General features: G+C 52.5%; 2 protein-coding genes across 2 annotated transcripts; one reads left to right on the top strand and one right to left on the bottom strand.

The window, feature by feature from the left end:
• Window positions 1-9: 9 nt before the first annotated feature.
• Window positions 10-19,554, top strand: TGME49_262880 (hypothetical protein; the record flags this gene model as incomplete). Its single annotated transcript, XM_002365347.2, has 25 exons — window positions 10-1,020; window positions 1,579-1,755; window positions 2,494-2,715; window positions 3,445-3,588; window positions 3,933-4,362; window positions 4,855-5,198; window positions 5,724-6,251; window positions 6,764-6,921; window positions 7,647-7,823; window positions 8,658-9,097; window positions 9,922-10,062; window positions 10,206-10,703; window positions 11,250-11,609; window positions 12,085-12,665; window positions 13,142-13,502; window positions 14,320-14,493; window positions 14,836-15,093; window positions 15,669-15,850; window positions 16,113-16,240; window positions 16,636-17,164; window positions 17,632-17,784; window positions 17,967-18,256; window positions 18,463-18,696; window positions 18,964-19,223; window positions 19,343-19,554. 25 exons carry the CDS (start codon window positions 10-12, stop codon window positions 19,552-19,554), a joined length of 7,992 nt encoding a protein of 2,663 aa, XP_002365388.2.
• TGME49_262890 (hypothetical protein) lies at window positions 18,729-22,560 on the bottom strand (the record flags this gene model as incomplete). The annotated part of the gene is made up of 15 exons (XM_018781302.1): window positions 18,729-19,821; window positions 19,891-20,002; window positions 20,057-20,207; window positions 20,270-20,374; window positions 20,436-20,495; window positions 20,551-20,610; window positions 20,670-20,820; window positions 20,875-21,179; window positions 21,238-21,315; window positions 21,371-21,423; window positions 21,481-21,560; window positions 21,614-21,666; window positions 21,727-21,806; window positions 21,920-22,078; window positions 22,458-22,560. The coding sequence occupies 15 exons, from the start codon at window positions 22,558-22,560 to the stop codon at window positions 19,704-19,706; spliced, it is 1,668 nt and encodes a 555-aa protein (XP_018637137.1). The 3' UTR covers window positions 18,729-19,703.
• Between the last annotated feature and the right edge of the window lie 594 nt (window positions 22,561-23,154).

Here is a 23,154-nt window from a genome sequence, read left to right as displayed (position 1 = left end):
CAGCGGACGATGGCGGACGTCTCGTCTGCTCGGAGAGGCGTCAGACAGAGCAGGCGCTCGGTGCCTTTTCCTGTCTCTCCTGCCTGTCGCGCGTCTTCGCGGCTGTCGACGCCTTCCCCTTCTGTCGGCTTCCATTCTTCTTCGAGCGTCGCGGACTGTCGCTCTTCTCAGGCAGGCAAGATGCGTATCTCGCCTCCGGGTGTTTGGGCTTCTCCTGTCGCTGCGTCTCCCCGTTCTTCGGTGGGAGAGACTCCCAGGTCGAAACAGAAGTCCCGAGACCTCTGGACGCCACAGGGGCGCTTCCGACCTTCTGTGGCTGGTCGAGAGGCTCCTCTGGAATCTACGGCGAAGGGTATTTCCGGTTCACAGGGTCGTTCTTTCCCTCGCTATTCTCTGTCTTGCCGCTCTTCTCTCCTTTCTCCTCTCCATGCAGTCTCCACTGTGACTAAGGAGAAGCGGAACGGCGACTCCACGCGCGTCGCACGGCCATCTCGTCTGTGTGTCTTTCTTCTCCCCGCTCTTCTCGCTACTTTCCACCTGTGCGTCGCTGCTTCTTCTCCTTCTCCTCCTCCGTCTTCGTTTGCTTCTTCGTTTGCTTCTTCGAGGGCTGAAGAGCCTTCTGCTCCCCAAGCGTCAGGTGCTCTGCCTGCGAGTGCACTGGCGATCCCTCGAGGGTCGCTCCTCTCAGGCGACCTGACGCATAGCCAGCATCTGTCGGCGTCCCAGATTGCCCGCGCCGAGAGTTTCCTCGCAGACTACCAGCGCCAGTCTCCTGCGCATGGAGGTTCTGAGGCGGCCAGCGCGCAGCCGCCGGCGGCAGCGGGGGCGACGGGAGAAGCTGGAAGCGAACTGGGAGGCCAGCCGGCCGAGGATGTCGGCGCGCGCCTCGATAAGGACATGCGCACCCGAATTCGGGCAGACGAGAAAGCAGGCCGAGAAGGAACTTTGACGGGACCGCAGGGAGCGCTTCTCGCCGATGCTATCTGCGCGAGAGTCAAAGAAGGAAAGAGCCTCCAGCAAGTAAGGCGTCTTTGTCGGTCGAGACCGAGAGCTCTGGAGGGACAGAGACGCGTCGAGACGGTGGAGAGAGACGCGGATGTAGATGGAGGATGGAGAGAGACAGTTGTATGGAGAGAGGGAGGAGGGGAGTTGAGTTGGAGAGGTAGATTTGAGAGAGAGGTGGAACGGCAGAGAGACCAAGGAGACGGAGGTCCACGCTTACACAGAGGCAAAAAAAACATCGTCACACAGCTAGAGCCATCTGGTTGCGCGTCGACGCATGGAGTGGATGAACGTCTGTCCTTGTAACTGTGCTCGCCATACATCCCTGCATTTATGATCGTTTTTCCTTTGCCGTCGCTCACAGGTGGACTTCGTTCGCGTTCCGTCTGCGTCTGCACATGCATGCAGAGTCTTGTGCCTTTCTGTTCTCTGAATGCGTCGCGCCTGTGTGTGTGTGTGTCTCGTCGCACGACGCCGTGAGCACTCGAGGTGCAGCCCTGTAAGTTAAAGGAAGGAGGGTAAACTCTCGGAAGTTCGAAATGCGAAAGATCCTCTCTGTGGCTTCGGTTTTTCCAGATTTCCCTCGGCGCAGGAACCTCGGGAGTGGTGGAGATCGTGCCAAGGGAGAGACTGAAAAGTCACTGGTTTGGCCTGCCCCTCACCGAGAAAGATTTGCCCGGATTCGACATGCCATCGACTCTCCACCCTTCTCGCGAGTTGACGGTTCTTGTCACGCCGCACCGACCCAGTCAGGTAGTTGCTCGCCTTGGCCGCCGCCGGAATCTCGTTTTTTTTTGGATGAATCAGTGCCTAAATTCATTTTCTGAAGAACATGAGTGGAACGATCTGTGTGCGTGTCAGTCAGTCAAAGATATACAGTTGCTCAAGTAAACTGTAGATACACATGTACGCAACTCTTCGTAGTAAAATGTGTATCTGTTTTCGAGCACCTGCTAACGGCTGTGCTGTCAACGCGCGCGCTGAGGCACGCTGTGGTGCAAGAAGAGGATCTGCGGTGGCCATGCACTTCTGCGCCAGTGCGAGTACCGAAGGAAATCCAAGAAAAAACTCGAAACTCAAAGATGTCTCGTCTTCAGTGCTACACCTTCACCTCCCTTCTCAAAGGGGGAACGCGCCTGTCCGAAGCCACACACAGTTGAACCTCGCAGAGGCCCCCCAGTCTCTCACAACAACGCATACAACCCCACATGGAAAGTTACATGGATAAATCTACCGAGGGAGGTATACCGATATGGACATATTTCTCAAATGCAGACTCCTGTATGTGAATATATATATATATATATATGCATATGTATGCATATATAGATAACATATATATAATATAATATATGTATTTATATATATAACATATATATATATATATATATATATATTCAAAGGTTTGTAGTCGATTGGCGGTCAGCTGTGTGGTCTGTGTAGCTGATCTGAAGCCTTTTCCATGTCGATTTCCTTGATGTTTCTCTACAGTTTCCAGCAGTGTATCTGATTTACCAGAAGGAGGACGCATGCGTGTGGCTGCGGGACGCTGCTGCCGCGGGTCCCACACTGCTGCGCGTCTCGAGCGAGGAACTGCATGCGATTCCTCGACCGGGCGCTCTCGTCCTCGTCGTTTCCTGTGAGACGCCTTGTGCGCCGCACATCAGTCTCCAGTGGCAAACACCCGGCAGAGACGAAGTCATCGATCTCGAGGTACACCAGGCAAGGCCAAGGCGCCCTCTCGATCTCTCGGTAGCGAGGAGAAAACGAGAGAACAGAGACGGGTCTCAAGGCTCAAACCAAAAAACAAAGACAGCACCAACCTCGCAGCGCATAGTGCATGCATGAGTCCCGCGTTCCTTCGGTACAAGAGTGTATGTGCTTGTTTATACACACATGTACATATGCGTATTTTGTGTTTTCTACGTATACAAATATGTCTATATATATATATATACATATATATGTAGGCTAATTAGTGTTCGTGCAGGCTGCCATGTAGAGGTAAGGCAGGTAAAAAAAAGAAAGAAGGTGCATGCAAGCGGGATGCCAGCGATAGACCAGAGAGATGTCGAGTCCTTTTTTCTCATCGTTTTTTCAGCCTGCCGTGCCACACGCGAGAACCTGGAAATGGCCTCTTGTGGCAGGCGAAGGAACCGCGCTTCTCTGCACAGAGATGGATAACTGCATGCACATGAAGATATATATATATATATATATATATATATATAATTACATATATTTATACAAACTATCTCGCTCTCTCTCTATATATATGTATATATATATATATATATATGTAAATCGCAGCTCGTGTCTGGACATGGGTGCACACGCGTTTTTTTCGTAGAGTTTTTGTGTGTTTTTGGAGTCTCCGGAGCTGGCAGCGTCACCCACCTGGGGCCGGTTTCTCTCTGTGGCGCTTCGCTGTTTTTTCTGTAGTGCAGAAAAGATGAGAAATCCGACCTTGTTTGTCCTTCCGTGAGTGGCGAGGCCCTCGTGGGCGTCCCTCTCCACTACGCGTTCAAATGCACAGACGACTGTCAAGAGGCCGTCCGGGGCGTCGTCGGAGCGAGCATCGAAGTCGTAGGCAAAGGGCATGCAGCGGAAACGAAAGACAGGGCGATTGGAAAGGGAGGAAGAGCGCGCCAAAACGAATGATAGAAAGGGCAAAAGGGGGAAGAAAGAAATGGAAACAGAGGGATACGAGCAACTGGAGAGACAACTGTTTCTACACGGCCCGACAGTGCGGATGGCAATACAGAGGAACAGACAGGAAGTAATGACGAAACTGCTTCTTGCGAGTGCAAATACGCTACAGTTGTATCTCCGCGTCCTCCTGTCCTGGCTATCTTGTTTCCTTTCTGCCTACATCTTGTCTTTCTAACGCATCCCTGCGTGTATCTTTTTGTCTCGCGCTTCTTCTGCAGGTCGTGTCTCCTGGTGCCCATCAGCCTCTGTTACCTTCGAGCTCCGAGTCTCCGTCTTCCTCCTCTTCGTCCTCTTCTTCTCGTTTTTTCGAAGATCGCCTGGAACTGTTGGCAGCTTGGGACTGCGTCCCCGAGACGGCTTTTTCCGATGGAGACGACGAAGGCAGTACAGCCGCACTTACCTCTCAGGAGACGCCTGTCGCTCCTTCTTCTCCTTCTCCGTCCTCTCCTTCCTCTCCAGCTCTGCGGAGGCAAAGGATTGAAGAGGCTGGCGACGGCGCAGAGGTCCCAACAGAGGGCGGCGAGAGGACGAGCACCACGGGAGGCGAGAAGGCGGGGAAAGACGAGCCTGGAAAAACGCGAAATGCCTGCAAACCTCTCACGTCTGTCGCAGGAGCTGCTGGAGTCACTTACTTGGCGGCGTCTCTAGGTACGTCTGACGAAATGAAGGTCATAAACTCCAGAGGAAGTAACCAGTCTCCACACAACGTCCATCGGTGTCTCTTTTTTACGTAATTCCGGAGATGCACATCCACCTATATGCATCTGCATGGGGTGTTCGCACATCTATCCAAACTTGTAAATATACGGACTTGTCTTCATTCAATTTATTATCTTCGAGTGTAGACCTATGCGTCTGGAGATGACGCAGATCTCGATCCAGGTTTCCGTGTGGATACACTGAGTTCATGTATCTGTATCATTGACATCTCTCTCGCTCAGCAAGCGCAGCTACCTCATCTCGTTATATGGATATACATATATATATATATATGTATATGTGTATGTATATGTATGTCCTTCACCTCTCGCCTTGTACAGGTGGAGCTGTACCAATGCACACAATAATAAAGCGGGTGTTTGTGTCGAGAGAGATGTCGATTTGGAACCGGATGCTCTGTGGTGATGCGTTTTTTTGCAGAGGGCATTGCGAAGAATCCGGGGCAGCACACGTTGCACATCGTCGTTCTGTCTCCGAGTGTGGCGAGTCGCAAGTTTCGACTGACTCTGGACATGCCGCGCAGCGTCACAGAGGTCGCTCTGGACCGGCCTTTGTATGTTGTCTTGCCTGCAAATTCTCTCCGGTTCTTTAAAGTTTTTCTCCCCGAAGTCGCCGTCGACCCCCAGAAGTCTTGTCTCCACAGCGCCCTCGGCTCCGTCGTCGAACATCCGCCAGTCGAGTTCGTCGCAGAGTCTGTCGCAGGCGGCGTCCCCACACTCGCCGTCGCCAACGAGGAACTTGAACCCAGACCAGACCCCGCAAAGGTCAGCCAAGGGACACTCGCTGTATGGAAAGGGACAGTCGATGTGGGGAAGGGGACACTCGCTGTGGGGAAGGAGACACTCGCTGTGGGGAGACGGAGATAGCCTGCCTGAGGAAGGCGAGGCTTGGCTGAGATAAGAAAGAGATATCGATTGCGGGAAGAGCGACTTTCCTCATGGGGAGAGGAAGAGTAACTCTGAGGACGGAGACAATGCGTATGGGGGCACAGAGGCATTCTATTTGAGGAAGAGGGCCGTCGCTCATGTGGGAAGCAGCCACTTGCTGAGGTGAACAAGAGACACTCGGGCGCGACGGTGTCGCATGGACACAGGAAAGGAAAAACGCGTACCCCGGAAGCAGCAGATTCCTGTTGCGGACGAGGGCCGAGTAGAAGGACTGAAAAACGACAAGTTTGTGCGACGTGCGTCTTCGCTTTACTTTCTTGTCCCTCCTCTCCGGAGTCTCGCGCCTCTGTCTCTCGCGCCTCTGTCTCTCACGTCTCCTGTCTCTTGCTGTCTTTTTTCCAGACAAAGAGAGAGCAGGTGTTTGCCTGGCGTAGCACCGAGCAGGAGTCGGAGGCGGGCATCCGCTACGCCTTGATCTATCTCGGTTCAGATGCTCTCCGTCGAAAGAAGCCGTTTGGAACGTTCGTGATTGGTGTACGGACCTCGAGCTTCTCCTTGGTGTCTCTCTCTGTCTCCTCGCTGGCTGCGGCGGCGGGCATGCGCCAGTGGGCAGAGCTCCCCGGCTTGGGTGTGGGCGTCACTCTCACGTTTATCCCTTTCTCTCGCTACTGCAAAGACGAGTTCCTCGTCTTTCGGACTGGCAACAATGTTGGGCGAAGGCGAAGGCAGACAGCGGGAGGAACCGACTTTGTCAGCAACGCGATGGAGGCCAAGAGCTCGCCGTCCGCGGCAGCTGGAGAGCCTCCAAACGACCGGGAAGCGACCCGGGAGGTCCTCACTATCGTTGTCCAGAAACAGAAAGGAGACATGCCCAGCGAGTTCTGCGTCGTTCCATGCGGACCGGCAGAGGGTCTCTTTCGCATCTGTCCGGTGAGACCCAAGACGGATAAACGATGGGCGCGAATGGCGAACGATACTCGAAAGAGAAAGGCGGAGAGACTGGAGGAAAGAGAAGAGGAGAGACAAAGGACTAACAAGACGCGAAAGCGAAACTAGGGGAAGCGGGGGGAAGAGCGAAAGGAGGGACAGCACGGACGAAGGGATAGCGAAATGGATGAGGCGAAGAGAACAAAGGGCAAGACCCTAGGATGAAATCAAGAAGCTGCTGGAGCAGGAAACGGAAGGGCCGTGAAAGCAGAGAGCAGACCAGAGGAGAGCAGCGGTAAGATGGGAGAATCAAAAGAGCCGAACAGCGAGAGAAGGTGGAGAAAGGAAGGGTACAGGGAAGAACGGAGGCAAGGCGATAAAGAGAAACTCAAATTCAATTCGCCGGTGAACCGGGCACAGAACCGGAACGATCCATGCAGAGACGAGCGCTGCGTTCGTGGCTTCATCCGCACTGGGTCTTGTCACCTCACCCTCGGTGATTTCTGCCTACTCAGAAGCTGCCTCTTGAAAATGACGCCCCGTGCCCTTCTCCGTTTATAAGCCGACCCGCGCCCGAGTCCAGAATGCTCCGGCTCTCCATTCCTGTCGACGCGCTCGAGCCTCGAAGTGCTTACGTCATCCGCATTCGCCTCGCGTCTTGGCAAGACAGCTCGTGAGGAAAACCAGACAAACGAGACTTGTGAAGACCCGCAATTCGCGTTCTCTGTCACCTCTGTGCATATATATATCTAATATATATATATATATATATATTTGCATATGTGTGTTCAGACATATTCACATTCACGTATATATATGTACATATATAAGATAGAATCTTGTACACTTACGAAGACCTGCAGATATATACAGTGTATACCCATGTGAACTGACAAATATGTCAGTATATATGTACGTATACACGCACATGTGTCTTTGTGTGGAGATGCACGCATGTGTGTGTATGCGTCTGAGGCATCTCTCGGATTTCTTGGCATTCCGTCTCGCGGCATTCTGCAAGTTTCCTGGCTCGGGGTCTGTCGCCACTTTCGTTGACAAAAGACAAGCGCATACTTGTTGCTCATGTGAGCCTTGAATCGTTCTTTTCCCTGTCCATTTCGCGCTCACTTCTCTCTCTGTTCTGTTCCGTTGTTTTAGTCGTTCCTCTTCCCCGCGGCTTCGGCTTCTCTTTTCCTCTTCTTTTCTCTGTTTTTCTCTCTGGTTCTTTCTCTCTTCTCTCTCTGTGGCGCGCCCTCTTCTTTGCTTTCCACGTCTCTGTCTCCCTCTGACGTCTCGGCCTCTCTCCCTGTCTCCTCTCTCTTTCTTCGTGGCTTTCGGCCGTCTGCTTTTCCGGTTTTTTCTCTCCATTTCTTCATTCCTTTCTCCCTGCTCGCGCAGAGTCGTGATGGGACTGTGGCGACCGACACCCGGCGACGTTCGCGTGCAGACAGTTCGAGTGAAGAACGGCGTAGCCTTCAGAGGCATCTTGGCGAACGACAGCGCAGGTGCTCGCGCGCTCGACTTGATCTTCAATGTCGACTCGAATACGCTTCCGCGTCTCTCCAAACCGGAGAGGTCAGCTGAGACCTCAGCGTTTCACAGGACTTCTTGGTGATCCGCAACTGCCTAGCCACTCCAGTCTCTCTCCACCTTCCCCGTTCCTATTTCCTCGGTTGCTCTTCTTCCTCTCTCTTTTGTGTTTCGTCCTCCCCTCTCGATTCGTTTTGAAGATTGGGTCGCGGGGCGTTCGACGTCGAGACACGGACAGATCGAGGCAGATGCAGGACGCACTTCAGCCACAGATGCCAGTGGGGATGCGACCCGTTAATATAGCTGTGTGGTGCAAGAAGCGAGATCGAAAAAAGAGAAAACGAGAGAGAAGGGAAGATCCCAGCTCTATTCAGACATAGATGGGTGTGTCGGTCTTTCCAATATACATTTTTATGTGTGAGAATTCACTTGAATGTTCTGCACGGAGGTGCAGACACAGTCTTGAATGGGAGGAGGTTTGACGCGATTGAAGGTTTTCGTTTGCTTTTCTCGGCCCTCTGCTTTGAGTTCCCTCATGCAGGCTCTCGCCTCAACTTCACGTCTCTTCCTTCCTTCCTTTTGGTGTTTTTTCGCTTTCTTCTACGCGCAGCTTCTTGTTCTTTATCACTCCATTTATTTCATGTGACTCTCTCTTGAATCGCTTCAAATAGCCCTCCCTCGTTTCCTTCTTTCTCTCCCCTTCGCCATCATGTCTCTCCCTTCTCTTCCTCGTTTCCTTCTCTCTCTTTCTGCGCTGTCTCTGCGCTCTTCGTTCTCTCCCGCGCTTCCTTTCCTGTGCGTCGTCTCTCCACGTTTTTCCCTCATGCCCCTCTTTGCATTTCTCCGAGTCTCCTCCTTCGCCGTGTTGTGGGTCCGCAGCGCGTACGCGTTCCGCTTGAGTCTGGCGGGGAGCGCTCCCGGCTTCCTGATCTCTGTCTCGCTGCCGGGCGGCACTCATGCGCAGGGGAAGAGTCGCTCGATCTCCGTTCCTGTCTCTGAGGCGAAGGACAGAGTCGAGTTTTCCGAACGCTTCTCGTCGGCCGCTGTATTCGGAGACAGTCAGGGCGTCGGCGACTGGACAATTCGCATTCGCAGCGTGGCAGCCGTCCCCGTCTCCATCGACGTCACTGTCTCCTTCGGCCCCGCCGGCGAGGAGACAGAACGCGCGCTTCTCACCAAACCTGTCCCAGGAGCTGTCCTCGAAGCGACGACCCACCTTATGGACGGCGCCGTGTTCGTCGGACATGTCCAGCCGAATCGCAACGACAAAAGTGGAAAGCGATTCTTCTCCTTCCCCCTCGACTACAAACTCACTGCAGGTAACGCAAAAAAGAGTCAGACAGTCACGGCCCGTGTAATTATATACCGTGTAATTATATATATATATATATATATATATATATATATACGTGTGTATACGTATGTACAGGTGCATACACATAGACTTGAAGCCGGATACGGACATATGCATATGAATATATCTGTGCATGTATGTGCATATGAGCATATATATATATATATATATATACATATATATATATATATATATGGAGAGACATATCTGTATATCAGTGCATCTACACGTATCTGAATACGTATACAAATTTATATGAATACATATATATATATATATATATATATATATTGTATATGTTTATATTTGTATATGTATTTGTGTCTACCCGGTGCGAGTGGTTGTGTTTCGCGCACAGTTTTTGTGAGTGGAGGTTTGAAGACCTAGGCAGCGAGTCGGGTGCATGTCGAGCGGCTTTCCTTTGTTTTTTCCACTGCTGTCCGCGCGTGGATGCATGAGGCGGCGTCGCTTTAGATCACGTTTCCCCCTTTGACCGCGTCTCCTCGGTGGTTGCTGCCTGACGGTCCAGCAGCTTCTCGGCAGAAGTCCTTTTTCTCTTGTCGGCAAACGACTAGCAGTGGAAAGGAGAGTTCCGAAATGGACGTCTTGCGATGTGACAAGCATGTTTGGGTTGTCTCTGCGCATGCATATCTGTCACTTTGAGTACAGTTGGAAAGATATGAAAATGCGCAGAGAAGGCGGACGGCAGTTGTCGGGTAGACATGTCGCCCCTTCAGGCTGCAGAGGTTCTGCTGGGTGTTGCGTTGTTACGTTTTTCTCTTGTTTCAGCGCATGCAGTTGATGCTCGGCCGCACTTCCGTTGCATTGTCTCCTCCTTCGACAAAAAGGCCCGGCGCGTCCGCTTGCTTGCAAATGTTTTGACGAAGGAAAATGAGGGAGCGTATCGGCTCCCAGACTCGAGCATTCCAGGTTCGCGCTTGACACAGCATCGTTTCGCCAGCTTGCCGCGGACGCGTCTTCTCTCTCTCTTCGTTCGCTCTGCGTTCTTCCTCGTTCTTTCTTTTTCTCATCCACTCCGACCTCCTGTTCTCTTCTTCTCTTCTTCTCTGCAGGCACCGTTCTATGGCCCCAACAGCGCGGAGGCAAATTCCCTGACACGCAAGTGATCGATGTCCCCCTCGACAACCCACAGTCCCTGTCTCTCGGAACTGGTTCGGCCTATGTAGTGGTCGTCGAACCCAGTCCTTCGTCGCTTCTCTCCACCTCGTCTTCCTCCCCTTCTTCATCTTCTACCTCTTCTTCTACTTCTACCTCTACGTCTTCCCCTTCTTCGTCGTCTGCTTCGTCTGCCGCCTCTTCTTCCTCTTCTGCCCTGGCGTCTGCGTCAGGCTCCAGGGCCTCTCGAGAGACAGGCAATCTGAAGAAGGGTGAAGGCAGGCGTTCAAGCGGCGTGGACGGCATTCCATTTTCAATTGTCTGCAGTGCAAATGGCGCGTTGTTTCCTCTTCCTCTGGACTTCCCGGTTCGTCGCTCCATCGCCGCAGACGCGTCTCACTTTTACTCGTTCTCGACGCCGGTCTACAACAAGGACATCGTCATTTCGCTAGCCAGTGAGACGAACGTCGAACGCACGCGATATCCTCACTTCATGCGGCATTCGTTCTTCGCGTTTCTTTCCACTCTCGGTCATGAATCGAAACCCCAGACCGAGTCCATCTCTCTATCGCCTTGTTCATGCAGATCGTTCCGTACACATGTGTGTAAACATCGGTGTACACTCATTTAAATGGTCTCCAAGGCGAACTTGATCCTCAGAAGGCCAACGTCCCGGCAAAACTGCTAAACCATCCCGGAATCACGAAAGGAATCTGCATTGTTAGATCGAGGTTTCATATATATATATATATATATATATATATCTGTGTGAAATATAAACAAAGGTGGATTTTTCACTGCCGAACGCCTGGGCAGGTCACCTGGCATTAGGCGTACACTTCTCTCTCTACGATGTGCGAGCGCATCTCGCGTTTCGAAACCGACAAGGGGACGTGGACGAACTGCGGCACAGTCCAGATCTCTCTGCCTGGAGTCGGATGCCTCTTCCCCCTGTAAGCGTTGGCGACATCCGCGCGCCCTCGTCTTGCTTTTATGTTCAGGTGGGGCAGTGGGAGACGCAGATCTGTTTGTGTCTCCACTTCGGACCGTTTCCTCGGCTTCGCGCGGGTACACTTGGTCTTCTACAGAGATCGGAACGGACTGGGTGTTGCTGGCCTCTGAGTCGAAGGATTTCCGGTCGGTCTGCAACGCCTCGGTCATCTCCAGTACCGGTTTCTGCACCTTCTTTATTCTCGTCGAGGCCCAGGAAGATGCGCAGTACACGCTGGAAGTCCGGCAAGAAAATGGCGGAGTCGACGCTCTAGTCCCTGGTCGCCCCGTGCACGACATCGTTCGAAAAGGCCATACGAAAATGTACTCCTATGTCGACGTGACGCCCGATGAAGACCTCAAGATCACAGGTGAAGAGCCTCAAACTCATCCTTCAGCGACGGTTGAACGGGAGAAAGACGGGAAGGGGAGATATCAGAGGGCAGAAGGAAACAACGAGCGGGGAGTGTGTTGCGAAGGCGAGTCGTGAAACGAGGAGCGTAAGTGCTGCTCGCATGTTTTGGAGGATCGGTAAAAAAGGGGAGGGGGTTCTCGTTTCCTCGGTTTTCTGTTTCCCCTCTGTTTTTTGTTCCCGTGTGTTTGTGCATATTTCTCGAAGCTTTCCTTGTTTTCCTTGTCTCGTCTCTGTTCTCTCTCCTCCCCTTTTTTTGAGGCGTTTTCGCATTTCCTGCAGGTTCCAATCTCTCCTGTCTCTCCTCTACATTTTGTGTTCGTTCCACTTTCTTCGTGTCTTTCCTTGTCCATTACCTTCTCCACCTGTGTGTCGTTCCTCTCTTTGTTTTACCATTCCGTCCTCTCGCTTTCCGTTCTCCTCTTTTTCGCCAGTTTCGAGTGACCGAGATGTCTCCCTGTACGCGTCCCTGGGCAGCGGGACTCTGGTGACGGACTTGACGCCTCTCCACTTGGGGAGTGCGCAGTGGTGGAGTGACGGGGTGGCTCGACGTTCGATCGACATAAAAGGCGCGGATCTTCGGCGACGCCAGGCGGTGCTCGGGTGCATTTTTCCAAACAGCAAGGACGCCGCGCCTTGGTCCTCGCGGTCTGTCGAGAAGCAGTGCGTCCTTCGCGTCGACGTCTCAGCTCATCAGGATCAGCGCTTTTCGCTGGAACTCCTGACGGCGCCCACGAACTCGGTGGTCACGAACCTCATTGTAGACGCTACGCCGAATATCGGCTTCCTCTGGGAGAACAGCGACGTCAAGTACGAACTCTGGGTCGAGGACTTCATTCTCGAGCGGGACCTCGACGCCGCCCTCCACCTGAAAGTCGCTTCCTTCGACTGCAAGGCGACACTCACCGTCAAGTGGCCTGATGGATTCCGACGAGACTTCCCCTGGCCTCAAAGTCGGCAACTCGTCATCGGCAGAGAGATACACCCCTGGACTGAAGGTCCGTTCTTCTTCATGGTAAGGTGCGGCAGAACAGTGGGAAGAAGCCTCCGAGGAAACACGCCAGTCGCCAGGCCTCAAAAGGGAAGCGATTGGGGCCTCGAGCGATCGCGTCTTGACGTTTCGCGGGTCTCTGCAATGTGCTGCCTGGAGCTCCGGAGAAGCCGTTCGTCTGCGGCTTCTCCGTTCCCCTGTCTCTCTCTTCTCGTGTGACATCTCTTCCGTCTCTCGTTTCTTTTTCCACGCTTCCGCTCTCTCTCTCGTTTCTGTCTCCTTTCTCTCGTTCCTGTCTCCTTTCTCTTGTTTCTGTCTCCTTTCTCTTGTTTCTTTCTCCTCTCTCTCGTTTCTGTCTCCTCGCTGTGCTCTTTCTGATCTCGGTGTCTTCCTCGCGTGCGTAACTTCCGTCGTCTGCATCCATGCACCTCAGCCGGTGTCGATGGGGCTTTCGCGGCAGCAGGTTGCGCGATTTCGTTTTTCCGCGTTTCGTCTCTCAGCTTCACGACCCGAGCATTCGGCAGGGGAACTGCATGTACGTCTTTAACGCCCACATCTCTACGACGCTTCACGAGACGCACGAGGTGACGCCGCTCGACTTCAATGTGCCGCTGCGAGCCGCCGTGACTAGCCATCGACCAAGTTTCTTCGTCTGGAGTGCGCCTTTCTCTGGGAAAGCCGACGACGAGTTTTTTCTCCTCAAAGTCACGCCCTTCGTCCACATGGTCGACGTCTTTGTTCAGCCTCTTCACAGAAATCTGGGATTCCCCAAACGGCCTGAACCTGGCGAGGAGCTCCCCCCGACAGTCAAGCAACTCGTCCAGGAATCGCCGGAGTCCCCCACTCTCTTCATGCGGATCGGTGAGAAAAGATGAGGACTTGTTCTGAAACGCGTTTGTGTGGTCGACGTGTGGAGTCGAGCAACAACCAAACCCACACACAGAGTGGAAAGAGGGGAATCGGTGGCTGTGTTTACCACGGGGAATTCGAACAGCATCTCTCAAGTTCGTTGCCTCAAGACAAAGCAGTGCAGCTCGGCGAATGAAGCGGGAGGTCGTGCAGACAAGGGCAAGCCAGCATACGAGTTTATGGACGAGTTGAGAAAGTGACGAAGGCACAACTTGGTCACTTTGAGAACTAGAAAGGAACCGATACGGAATGCCACTCTCTTCAAGACGCGCGCAGAGGGAGATCGGCTTCAGGCCAGGCTTCGAAGGGAAGGGGCTGGAGAGGGGAGCAGCGAATGAGGAGAAGCATCGGCCGCGAGGCGGCAGAAAGAGTGCCGAAAAGGCATAGTGAACGACCTGGAAGGAGACAACTGGCAGCCATTCGAGACTGAGGGAATGAAACACCGCCAAACACAATGGATGCGATCACAGAGACGAAACCTCGTGACACCGCGAAAGCGACGCGGATGAACGGCCGTTCCGAGGTTTGTTTTCTTGACTTTTGTCGTGTGTGGAACAGATGCTTTGACAGACCGCGAGAGACGTTCAGCAGGCTTGTGTTCTGTGTCGCACCTCCGTGCGTCGTCTCGTTTCGAATCGAAGTAGGCTGTGCGAATGGCTTTGGCCAGCGACCTCGAAGATCTGGATCCGGAGGTCTCCCACTGCCGCAGTGTAAAGTCCGCAGACAAACGTAGCCTGTAGAAACGTAGGACTCCTTTTTGTCTCTGCAGGAAGTGTGTGGCGAGACGCCGATGACGCTGACTGGGTGCCGGCGTGCGAACCGAACGACCTCGCCACGAGCCGTTTGGAGGACGACCAGCTGGGGACAGACACGGAAGATGTTTTTCATCCCCTTGACTCTTGCCAGATTCTCATCAGTGTCTACGATCACCACCGGCCCACAGGTAACTCAAGCGGATGATCGATCGTCTGGGGAAGGAGCAAATAGACGCGAAAAAGAACGCGATCGCGAGGACCCAGTAGGGCATTCCAAGAAGGCGGCTGTGACGACTGTAGCACCTGAGACATGCATACTCGAGTAGTGCCCACCCTGACCAAAAACTCCCAAGATAACGACGACAATCACTCTACTGAAATGTTTGCCAAGACGTGTAATTCGATCCTTGCCAAATCAGCCACTGTCGATGTAAAGAGAGAAACATGTGCATTCCGAGGAAGCCAGAGGCTTGGCTAAGTGGCCTATGGTCCCGCGAGAGTGTCGTCTGCTTGTTCCCGCATTTCCGCAGATCTCTCTGAGTCTCGCGAAATTGACTTTAGCATCCAAGTGACGTCTCGTTCAGCGGATGCTTTCGACGTTTACTCCTTCGGAGAAACGCGGCAGTTTGTCCCCGAAGAGTTTCTGGGCGAAAACCAATCCAAGGCGCTTCTGCTCTACCAAGATAATCCGAGTGCAGATGTGCACCTCCATGTTCGGTGCGAAGACCCATTCTTGATCTCCAAGATGACTGCTGCGCTGTTCCATAACCTAACGCGTCTGCACGAGGGTACGGCGCGGGCAGTCAAAGTCTGTTTTGGTTTCGCGTTTCCGTGGATCTCCGTAGGTGAATCTCGATTCATGGGCGCGTGTAAAGAGACAGTGGCACCTTTGCTGTCTGTACGCCGGAAGTTGGAAGTGAACAGCGAGAGCCTCATGTGTGTATTGGTGATCGGAGTTGGTGGTGGTGCGCGTTATACGGTGGCATTGTGAGTGCACGAGTCCGTCAGGTCAACATGTATTTGAGTGTGTATTCAGACATGTAAACATCTTTGTGCTTCTGGACACGTATAAGTATTTATCGGAGAAAACGTTGGTGTTTCGTTTCCTCGCCCTCCACTGGCGACGGATTAGCAGACGAGAACGTATTTCGTGATGTCTGAAGACCTCGCGCGAAGGCTCCGTCACGCGACTTCGTTTCTTCTTGTTTGCGAACGGGACTCAGTCGGTTCTCAGGGAGGGAGAAGTAGCGCGCACCACGCAGGGGTCCGTTCACGGCAATGCACAGCAATTGCATCGGTGCTGACGAATCTCCAGCTTCTTCAAGTTCGCATCTTATTTCTGTGGAGCCTTGTGGGTCTGCAGAGCTCGAGCACCCAAACGGCTGTCGCAGTGATGACGGGGGGAAGTTTTGCTGGGTTAGCGAACCTACGAAAGACTGGCAAAGTGGGTCGACCGCGGACATTGTCATCAAAGCCGAGGAGAAAGTTTTGGAGAGCAAGAACTTTCTCTACGTGGTTCTGTATCTCAACGAAACCTATTCTTCGGTGAGTGTACGCAGAGGGTATTGAAAAACAAGATCTCCAATCCACTTTCTCTGCCTCCGCTGCTCGTCCGCGTGTCAGCGTCCAGCCAGCTCTTTTCTGAATCCGCTTCGGTCCTCCAGTCCGTGCGTTCTTTCTTTCGGGTGTGCAGCAAAGGGATTGTGCTCCTTGTCTGCATGCAACGTTTTCGTCGACCTCGATCTGGGCCTGGCGAGGTCCCCAGGTGAGCGTGGACAGGTCTGATTGTGCGTTGTTCTTTTCTCAGACTTTCCAACCTGTTGTCGAGTTCTCGGCCACACAGGAGGGGATGTATGTGCCGCTGAAGAACAACATCGACTCTGGAATATACTCCGTTGCAGCCGATAAACCGGCGTTCTTCTCCTTCGAGGTCGCGTGAGTCCTCCGCAGGCATTTCGACTCTCATCTCTCATGTCTTTACGCAACTCCACGGGCGCATGCATATCTATGCAGGCAACGAAAGCATGCACACACCGGCGTTGTGTACAGGTTTTCTCCTCTCTCCATATATATTCATAAATAAATGCATTTGAATCCCAGTATGTGTTCACGTATATATATATATATATATATATTGCCTGAAGGTGCGTACGGGTGTCTCCATGGGACTGTCGGAGCGTGTCACAAGCCCCTTTCGCTCCTTAGGCGAAAAGGTGTAGATAAGCGCGTTGCAACGTTCATTTCGCGATTGAGACAGATAAGAAAGAAATCGTGGCGGAAAGACCCGATAGGTTTCCCTCGAGTTCGTTGTGGGTTTTCTGTTCGTGCAGGGAGCCGAGTGGGCAGGTGATTTTTATTTTGGATCCGGACCGCGAGGCGCCGAAGCAGGATGGTGACCTGCGCACTTCCTACAGAGACCGAATTCAGAAGCCCCTGGAGGCGACGTCGATGTTTGTGAAGACCTGCAACACGGAAACATTTGTGCGAACGATGTGGAGTCCTTCGCTTCGTCCCTCCAATCTTCTGCATTCGGAGCATGGCTACGTAAACGAACGCGACCAACTGGTGGCCATCGTCGACAACAACTGGCAACTGTTTGATGCGCGTCTTTGCTACTATCGAATCGGAATTTATACCCAGTCGTCGGAGCCGTTCTACTTCCGTATGACCGCCACAGTCATTCACCAGTCCTTGCCTATGGCCGTCCCGATCGGCTCTGCAATCTTGGGCCATGTCTCGAAAATACCTCATGCCAACCGACGCACACCCCTTGTTCAGACCATGGCTGTTGCTGACAAATTCACTTTCCGGCTCTGGAAACCCCCTGCCTTCAATGGGAAGCTCGTCACGATGTTCGAGGTACACATGTGACGTCCAGAAACGCTGTGACAGTCTCCCAGCAACCCAGTATGTGTGCGGTAGTGCAGATGTATCTGTAAGAGTAGAGGTGCATGTGTATATGCGCGTGCAGTTCGTTTGATTTGGACGATTTATCATATGTGTATAGAAGTGTATCGTTGAAGGCGCAGAAGCATGATTCCATCCACAGGGTCGAAATGTAGAGCTACCAAATGGGTGGATTCACAAACAAGTCGTTAGGACCCGTCGTGTGGTGATGCGAATGCGTAGCGTCAGCCCTGGTGGTTTCAATCAAAGCTCGGAGATCCATTGTTGGTTAGGAACTTGAATGACACATTCTAATGATACTACAGGAAAAGTATATTTGTGGGCTGCTATTCGTCTTGCCTATTTTTTCACTTTAGGAGGCAGAACTCAAGTGTGTCGAGCGACGACTCCTGTGTTTTTGTTCGCAACTTCTTTCTCAGGTGTGCAGCGGTACAGCGGCTCTTAGGTGGAATGACCGGCTGAGCAAACTCGTGTCAGGCAGCGTGGTGCCGGGGATTTTTCTGGGGTCCATGAAGCGCGTTTCGAGACGCACGGATAGCTCCACTCTCCAGCAGCAAGGCCGCATGTATCGGGTGAGTTGCAGAGGGAATGTGGAGTTACATTTTAACTGCGTGCTCTCCACAAGCACCTTCTCAGACCCATTCAGGGTCGCGTGTCGGTGGACGCTTCCTCGCATCGGCGCGTGGATTTCGGTGGACCATCAAAAGAAGTTGCTATTTGTTTTTTCGTAACGTTTCTGCGGCGTGTCCTGCAGGTTGTTGAGGCTCAAAATGCGAATTTCCTAGGCGCATCATGCGAGTTTCCGGAAGACACAGCCAGCGAAAGCTACATCCGCCAGAACAATGCGACCTTCAGCATTATGATGACGAGACTGGAAAGAACGGCTTGCTTCAGTGCAGAATCCGATGATGTGGACGCAGAAATTGCGCCGGCGCCTTGGTACGAGCAACTTCGCCATCCCTTCAGCGGACGCAAATGGAGTCTAAATGTTCGGTGGAAGCCCCTGATGACCTTCCCGGCCGTCAAAGCCCTATCGCAGGACGGGTGAGTCTCCGCGGTGCAAACGTCGCTTCACGGGTGCCGCCAATCAGAGGGGGGAAACACAATTGTTTTACGTACGCTCGTTTAGCTTAAGGCTCTCGCCACAAATGGCGGTTCCTAGGGCAACGAGAGGAGAGTTCAAGAGATTTTTTTTTTGAGCCGAGCGTTCCGCCTATCCAGTGTCCGGCGTTCCTTTTATCTACGCTCAGGCACTGGACCTGCTCGAAGACGTCTCTTCGAGAGTGGGGGAACCAACTTCCGGAGGAACAAGTGCAGTACGAGGTGTTTGTTGCGCTTGCCAGCGCAACTCGGGCGAACTGGTTGGCCAGCTGCGGTCTCTACATGGACGCCGAATACTACAAAACGACGTCAAAGTACCTTATCGACGCAGGACAGACAAGCTTCAGGCTACCCCTGCAATACCAAGGATCCCAGGTCTACAAGTGCGTGAGATGAGAGCTACATCTTGGGCTGCTGCCACACTTGACGCCATGTTCAGTGCCGGATTAAAGTTAATCGCGTCGGTAGCGAAATGCAACACTCTTCGTCGTCGGTTTGCACACGCGTCTCCAGTGCATCTTGCCATGTAGATATCTATATTTGCTTGTCGATGTCACTTTATGTGCACCGACATATGGCTCAAGACGCATTGAGAGATCGCACGCGACATGGTGAAACGTTTTCGTGGTTGTGCTTTCGTGTTTATGTAGGGTGGCAGTGCTTGCGAAGCACATCCCTCAAGCCTTCGATCAGGGAACGCAGCCTTTCACGTATCGCTTCGTGGAAGTCGAGCTGGCGCACACAGAGGAGTTGCTCGGTCTAGGAACGACTTATCTGCTGGTTGTAGTTGTCTTTTGTTTGCTGTTCGCCTGTCGCCGCCGTATGTTCGCATGCGCCACGAGCATGTGGAAAACGCTGCTGTGTGTGACGTCATCGGAGTTCAGCCAGCCAAGGCAGGACCGTGCTACAGGTACGAAAAAGAAGATATCCCTCTGTCGGTCAGTAGCCTTCATCTTTTCCCGTATGCGTGTTCCGCGGTTGACGTGACTTCGCGTGGGGCTTCATGTGCATGTTTCTGTATTCCTCCAGGTCCTCACAACATAGAAATGTTCTCGGTTTCTCAAGGGTACATGCCTCCCCCCGCCACGCTGGGGTGCCGAACGGTGAAAGATGACTACGAAGATGAAGGTTTTACCGAAGATCTAGAGACACGGACGAACGACGATTATACTTTGTCACCTTTACCCCAGTCGGTGGAACCGTGGTCAGGAAGGAAAGGACACGAGGTTGTGTCTTTCTAATGAAAGCAGCGTCGCTGCGCTTGGTACTATTGAAAGGTATCCATCTAACAAGTACCGATACAGCGCGATCCATGCACTGTGGGGGGCTGTGAAAAGCCTCGAATGCTTGATGGCTCGAGCGGTAAACTGCTGCGTATGACGTGGCGGTTTTACTCTTCTTCTGCTTCCTCTGACGAGGACTCCGTATCGGACGCAAGGGCAGGGTTAGCGGTTTCTCCAGGGTTGCATTCTTTGGTCTTCGTCGCACATTTTTTTTCCAGTTTCGTCCTGAAGAATCCAGTCGAAACAAATTGTCAATTCTCTCCGTGCGCTGGCCTCCGAAGGGAGAAGACTCACAGTATGAGTGCTTCCAACTTCTCCGTGAGCTTCTCCAGTGGGTCGTTTGTCTTCATTCGTTTTGCGGCAGACGTTGTTCGTTCGCTTGGCTCGCTTGCCATTGCTCGCGAACCTATGGTGTCATTTCCACTAGTTTCGACAAGTTCTGATTCTATCCAATACCTACCCGATCGCGGCGCCACGTATCCCTTTGGCTCGCGTTCAACGGAAAGAATCATGAAAGACGCATTTTTGAACTCTTCATTATCAGAGCGGCAGATGATCTGTGCCATCGATTGAGCCATCTGCGGAATGTAGATTTCGCGAGCTTCTTTCATCTGCACCAGAGAAACGCTCGCTGCATTGGGGCTTTCCGTATGTTGACCACTGATAGCCTTACCTCGCGTTCAGCGATTGACATGAATGCGGCAGGGTCATGTGTCTTGAAGTCCTCAAACGTAGCCAACAGCGCACTGCACAGACTTTTCGAGAGAGCGGACGACTCCTAGTGCGTCGTGCAGTAGGTTGGAAAACTCTTTGTGATACGCATTTTGACTGAAACTTACCCGCAAATACGTTTTGCACAAACTGCCGAAGCACGCCTCTTCATTGTCGACGCTGATGACCTACACGCCTCACCATGTTGAGAAATATCACGGCAAGAGCTGTTAGACACCTTACCAGAACAATGTCTGACCAAACAGTTGGTCCGGCAAACCACACACGGTGTGGGTACGCTGCCTAAGCAGATAATGTAGCATTCTTTTGAGTATATGCTGGACATGGGAAAGAAAAACTACCCCGAGCAAGCGGTCGTATGTGTTTGCAGGAGCCCGCGAAGGTGTAGGTTCAACAGGAGCAGCAATGGCAGCCTTCATAGATCCAGGAGGCTTCCGCTGTCTCTTCTTTGTCAGCAAGCCGAACCGAGCGCCTTTTTTGTCCAGAAACTCCCTGTCGCCAGTGTGAAGGTTGGCCACCGTGAATACTGCAACGCGTCATTGTTACCTAGTCGCCTTGTCAATCGCGCAAACTGGGGCGTCTTCAGGCAGCAGAGGCATGGAGTTGAAGGTGCGCAAAACCCGGACAGAGCCCCACTCCGTCTGTTTTTGGGAGTCCTCGGTGATTGCCACGGCAATCCCAATTATTCGAACCGTGTACCCGCCGTCATTCACCACCTGCTGCGTTTGGGCAATAACTTTGTGTGACGCAATTTGCGTCAAAGAAATAAGACACTGTAGCAGCCCATTGCCCCTGACTTCAGGGGTAAGAGCATTTACATTCTCTGATTCTGTCGAAATCCAGAGCGAGATCTGGTGAAAGTGAGAGATTGGTCGCGAAAAAGTACGGATACATCTGAAGAAATTGTACTTCGGGTTTTAAGAAATTGATGGCAGTTATGTAGCTTAGAAATGATCCTTTCATCTCGTCATTCCACTGGCCCTTCACCTGCGCAGGCCACTTTTGCTGATTCGTATCTATGAGCCAAGTGGTGTGCTCCTACTTCCGCAGCTACTTCCGTCATCCACGGCCACGTGTCCACGTCCTCTTTGGCCGCTGTTCAAATACGCCGATGCATGCAGGATGTCAGGGGTCTCATGCGGTGGGGCTCACTTTCAAAATCTTCGATATCTGCCGACTGCCCGCTGACGTCGGACCTTACCCGGAACCTCCATACTTCGCTTGGTGAAACTCTGAAGGGGACTTGTACTCGATGCTTTTGTCTGCTCTCACAAATCACACTTACCTAACTTTCATCCTCAAGAGGGATGCAGCACTCCGGTGACAGTACATCATTGCCTATCGCATAAGCAGCCTACTGAGTTCGCTCGGCCAACTTGAACTCTCTCATCTTCTTACCATCTTTAAGCCAATTCCGAACACGCCGCTCACGCTCGAGTCGTTGGTTTTCGAAGTAGCAAATAGCTGCCCAAATGACTCTATCGAATCGCACGAAAAGCCAACACCCTGCGGTTCCTAAGCTGTGGCACCTAGTCTGGCAAAGCGGCTGCAGCTGGCCTCACTGTGTCGCGGCAGCAGACGTCAATCTTGCCGTCCAACAGATGACGAACGTCGACCTCCACGCGCGGGTTGGGATGGAAACCGTAGCAGGGCTTGTCAACATGAGTGCACGCGTCAACTGCATTGTCGGCAAGTTCCTTCGCCACCATCAAAATACCATTCTGCTCCGTGAATCCTGTCACTGACATATCTGGATACACGTCGCCACCATCCTGTGAGTGTTGTGGCGTGCGACAGACTAGTATCATCGAGCTTACGCCTGTTGAGAAACTCGCGGGCACTTGGAGCAGTCATGGTTACGGGAAAACTCATGCGCTAGAACAAACGGTGCAATCTCAATCTGTGAAGCAACTAAAAACTCCTGTCAGACTGAAAAGCGTTATTGATTGCCGACTACTCCCGTTTCACCAGGTCGCTCCCCCTTCAATGTCAGTGGCGGTGTCTTGTGGATGTTCCCAGCGTAGGGTTGCATCAAAAGGCGGGAAGGTCTGATGGGTCAGTTTGCAACATGCTCACATCAATGAAAACCATACCGCCGCTAGCTCAGAATCTACAGATTGAGCCACTACCACAAACTATAGTAACAGTTTTGTTCAGCAGCAGCTTGAAGTACGTTACGTCGGCGGTGCCCGCCACTGCACTGCCGCTGATAGCGAAATTTAGGCACACCATCTTGTCACTGTAGACAGGTCTCGATTTCAGCAAAAAACCGATACGTAGCGCTTTCGGGGAGGTGGGTGCCGTCTGAAGAGGTATAAATTCGTGTTCTCCTCACAATCACCGGTAACTTGTCGCAGCTCTTCAGTGCCTCGTAACCACTTGGTACCCATTCGGCTCCGCGTTCAACTATACGTTTGACTTCTGTGTACCGTAAAGTACTAAGGAGGCTCGTCATGGCCCCGCTAACGGAGCATTCAGAGACACGTGGGGCTGCAAATGCAAACGGATACCGACATCGTGCATCGGTGCGTGCTTTATGTGGTGCACTTGTGCGATTGCGTGCCGTTCGGATTACCTGGAAGCACTGAGTGCGAGGGAAGCTGCAGCCTCGTTTCTTCCAGAATGAATGCCGTCTTATACCTCATTCATACTGTAAGCATCGGTTTCCGTTGCCAGCCTGCTTTGCCACGCATTCGCTTGCTGTGGATAAATACATCTTAACCATGCAAGGAAAATTCCATCCAAAGAAACACAGCGAAAACGGGTTCTAAAACCTTTTCCCACGAGGGTACGACACTGTGAAATCCACAGATAGACTCGTCAAAT

Source organism: Toxoplasma gondii, chromosome VIIb (genome assembly GCF_000006565.2).
Source record: "Toxoplasma gondii ME49 chromosome VIIb, whole genome shotgun sequence".
Taxonomy (NCBI): domain Eukaryota; phylum Apicomplexa; class Conoidasida; order Eucoccidiorida; family Sarcocystidae; genus Toxoplasma; species Toxoplasma gondii.
The sequence above is the reverse complement of the archived record's forward strand: the minus strand, read 5'-3'. Positions and strand labels throughout refer to the sequence as shown.